Consider the following 3,671-nt stretch of genomic DNA (forward strand, 5'->3'; position numbering starts at 1 on the left):
GCATGATCTCTCCTTAAGGTCAATGGCAAACTCCAACACCAGAAGAAACCCTCCCATGGATGGAGCAGCGTGTGAGTCCGACCCTGATCCGCGAACCTTCAACGCAAACCTCCAAGCGAGGACAAACCAAGTCCTCAGAACTCTTGCTTCCGGGGTTGATGTCCAAACTCTTTCACTGGATTCTCTGAAAGAGATAAGCGAGTGCCTATTGGAGATGAACCAGGAAGTGGTCAAAGTCATCTTGGATAGCAAGAAAGATATCTGGAGAAATGAAGAGCTGCTGAAGCTTGTACAAGATTACTTCAATGACAGCTTGCCCACCCTTGATTTCTGTGCTTCCCTCGAGAATTGCTTGAAGCATGTGCGTGATGCCCATTTGCAGATTTTCACCGCCCTTCATTGTTTTGAAGAAGAAGATGGGGAGGGCTGTTGCAGGTACATGTATCCCAGTTCTCAACTTCATTTCTAGCACATGTATCTTAGTATATTGATTCTTGCTCACTGTTTTCATTTATTGGCTAACTCATTCAATCTCCCCTATTTTCTCCGTGCATTTGCATTCAACTTCATATCCTAACATGCCAATGAGATTGAGTTGATACCTAGAGTTTGATATCCTAACATTACAAGGTTAAGTTGGTGTGAACTATGCATGCTTTTCTGTTTCGCGAGAAACTGATGCAAAGACCTCGGATAAATTTAGTTACTCAAAAATCTTGGAGGAACTGACAAATTTCAAGGAGACCGGAGACCCTTTCACCAGGGAGTTCTTTGAGCTCTTTCAGACAATTTACAAGCTACAGAAGTTCATGCTCAAGAAGTTGTGGATCAAGAAGAAGAAGATTGAGAAGAAGCTTAAGAGCATACAGATGTGGAGGAAAATCTCAAGCATGATACCGGTTGCAACTTTCGCAGCCATTCTAATCTATTCTGTCACAACTGCTACGGTGGCTTCTCCGCCAGTTGTTGCTGCCCTAGCAGCTGCAACCGCCATGGATGTGATTGGCAAGTGGATTGACTCCCTTTGGAGGAATTGTGAAGAAGCACTGAAGAGACGGGAGGAGGTGATCACCTCGATGCAAGTGAGTGCTACAAAGCTTTTCCCTCCCTTTTTGTAATTACAGTGACCGTCCCCGTAATTTCGTCAAACCAAGTCAACAACCATATTTTTCCCTTGAAGTCTTCGCATCTAACATAATGAACATCACGAGGCTGGCTTGATTTTTAAGTAGCTACAATGATGCGAAAAATGTCTAGGAGTCCAAAATGCAAGAAAGTCTGAAGGAGAAGTCACCATGATTACATGAATAATTTCTCACAACTAAAATCTCTACAGGCCAGCATTTTTGTTGCTCTCAAGGACCTGGATAAAATGAGAATTACGATTGACCCTTTGGAGGTACAGATTAAGAGCTCTTGCAGAAAGCTGATTTTCCAATTGAGGCGGGAGCAGAGGCAGTAAAGCTCGGAATAGCAGACATTAAGAAGAAGCTGAGAGACTTCATGAAGGACGCCAAAGGACTGGGAAAAGATGTCAATATGTGCAGCTGCAATATCCAGAGATCAAGGCTAGTGGTGCTTCAGAGGATTATAAAGCCTCCTACCAATTGCAATGGTGCCCCAATGTAGCTATAGAGAATTGTTGCTATGTCTTTTTCTTCCTGCGAGGGATGTGTGGTGGACCTCCATTTGCCTTGCTTTCTCTCTTCAATAAAGCGGAAGACATCAACATTTGGCATTCGATTTGTTGAATAATCATTATTAAATGTAGCTTTCAAATATAAAGGCCTTTATCAGCTTTGGACAGGAATTTTTTCAATCCCTAATTGATGTTAAGGACGAAAGTACAACCTTTTCACATTTTACTTTCCTACGAAATGCTGAAAAACGATCCATCCAAGCTGGATTGGCTGACATATGATAGTCAAAGGTGGTCACTCTTACAATCATTGACGTGTCCCTTCTAATAACAACCTTCCAGGGATTATATGTTGCCAAAGATACTTTCCTTGTTGATCTTAAAGTCGGAGCTAAGATTATAAATCCATGAGCCTAACTAAGTCACATTAACAACTGCAACCATGTGGCACATCAAAACCTATGATGAAACTCTCTCTTGTTGCACTGCTAAATAGATAGATCTTTGCAGGTTTGATGGACAATTGAAAGTACAGGATAGGATGGAAAGTCCTCAATATTCAAAGATTAATTAATAATCCCTTGTTTTGGTTGCTCGTGTATAGTTCCATATGCTGATTAAACAAGTTCAGATCACTGACATAAAACTGACCTGTTATATGGAAACGGTATGGTTCAGGTTCTTCCGAAAAGCAGAAGTTAGTAGCTAGGAAAGAATAGTTAAATTTTCATTGAATTGTGTTTAGAGCTCATTATGTTCATGAGAAATGTCTGAGTATGAGAAAAGATGAAAGCTGCATAAGCCAAATGGAAGACCAGACAGCAGTAACTCAGAAAAACGAATCATCTATATGAAGAAAACATACCCTGTCAATGTGCCTCATTAGTAAAAGAGTACTCCTCAATAAAACTAATCAGTAAATCCAGTCATCTAGAGACAAATTTAATGTTGACAATAATTAATGGAGGAAGAAATTGCAGATGTTGATTTTTCCTAATCAATACTTGGCAAAATTGCAAGTAATGACAGCTTTCCCAGAGCCAGCAATTGGCCTTGGGTGGATATTAAAATAGGTTGCAGATGCCAGGTATCACAAATGGAAGAAAAAAATGAGATATGTACATATGCCAGTCAAGAAGATAACTCCAAGAGCAAGCAAAAGGCAATTCACCATCAAGAGAGCTCCTTTTCTGCTCCTGGATTAGGAAAATGGCCCTTAGAATGGAAGTCGGAGAGCAACTGATTCTTGAAGCAGAAGGTGTCCATCAGCAAAGAGGTGACTTCATTTTCGGATGTGGGGATGTCATCGAGGCAGACATGTCCCACTTGCACATGAACTTCTGCGGGGTCCACGCCAAACGCTTTGTCCATGAAAGATGGACAATGCTACTTGTAGCCAATGGTCACATTATAAACTGCAATATAGGAAAGAAGCTCACTCAAGCTGGAAGAGACAACAGACAGGACTTCCACTAGTCATTGATATTGTAAATGCCTAGTAGTACTTTTTTTGTCTTTCTTTCCCTCAAACGAGATTTGCCACTGTTTTTGTTTCAATTCAGCCCAATATATAGGGACTACAATTTATGGATGTTCTCTTCAGTATCAGAAGAATTCAAGACGATTTTATCCCCTATATTATTCCCTAAAGGAGAAAACTGTAATTTCATTTTCCGTATATTCCATAGGACAATTCATATTTTGAGAAATAACAGGACTTACCGCCTCATTTATCATGTCAAATCTTGAACCAACTGCCTATTCAGATATAGCTTCTCAAGTTCCATATGGAATGAATTTTCTTCAGCATTAGAAAGTTTGATTCGGAGGAATCCTGGTAACAAATGATACCGACCAAAATTGTACTATGGGATCAATTTATGTGGAACCTTCGAGGTCCATATTGGATACCTCCATTAGATTTATAAACCGCCCACTCCCTCAGTCAAAACAGATGCAAAATTAAGACAACCCGAACCTAGGGACGCCCGTGACTCCTCCAAGCATCTATAAAACCCCTTTGTCTTTGGAA

The 3,671-nt window shown here is 40.5% G+C and overlaps 1 protein-coding gene across 1 annotated transcript; it reads left to right on the forward strand.

The window, feature by feature from the left end:
- Positions 1–214: 214 nt before the first annotated feature.
- Positions 215–1,148, forward strand: LOC104431512 (UPF0496 protein At4g34320-like). The gene is made up of 2 exons (XM_039317732.1): positions 215–435; positions 704–1,148. The coding sequence occupies exons 1-2, from the start codon at positions 215–217 to the stop codon at positions 1,116–1,118; spliced, it is 636 nt and encodes a 211-aa protein (XP_039173666.1). The 3' UTR covers positions 1,119–1,148.
- The last annotated feature ends 2,523 nt before the right edge of the window (positions 1,149–3,671 follow it).

The sequence above is a fragment of the Eucalyptus grandis genome, chromosome 7 (assembly GCF_016545825.1).
Source record: "Eucalyptus grandis isolate ANBG69807.140 chromosome 7, ASM1654582v1, whole genome shotgun sequence".
NCBI classification, from domain to species: Eukaryota; Viridiplantae; Streptophyta; class Magnoliopsida; order Myrtales; family Myrtaceae; genus Eucalyptus; species Eucalyptus grandis.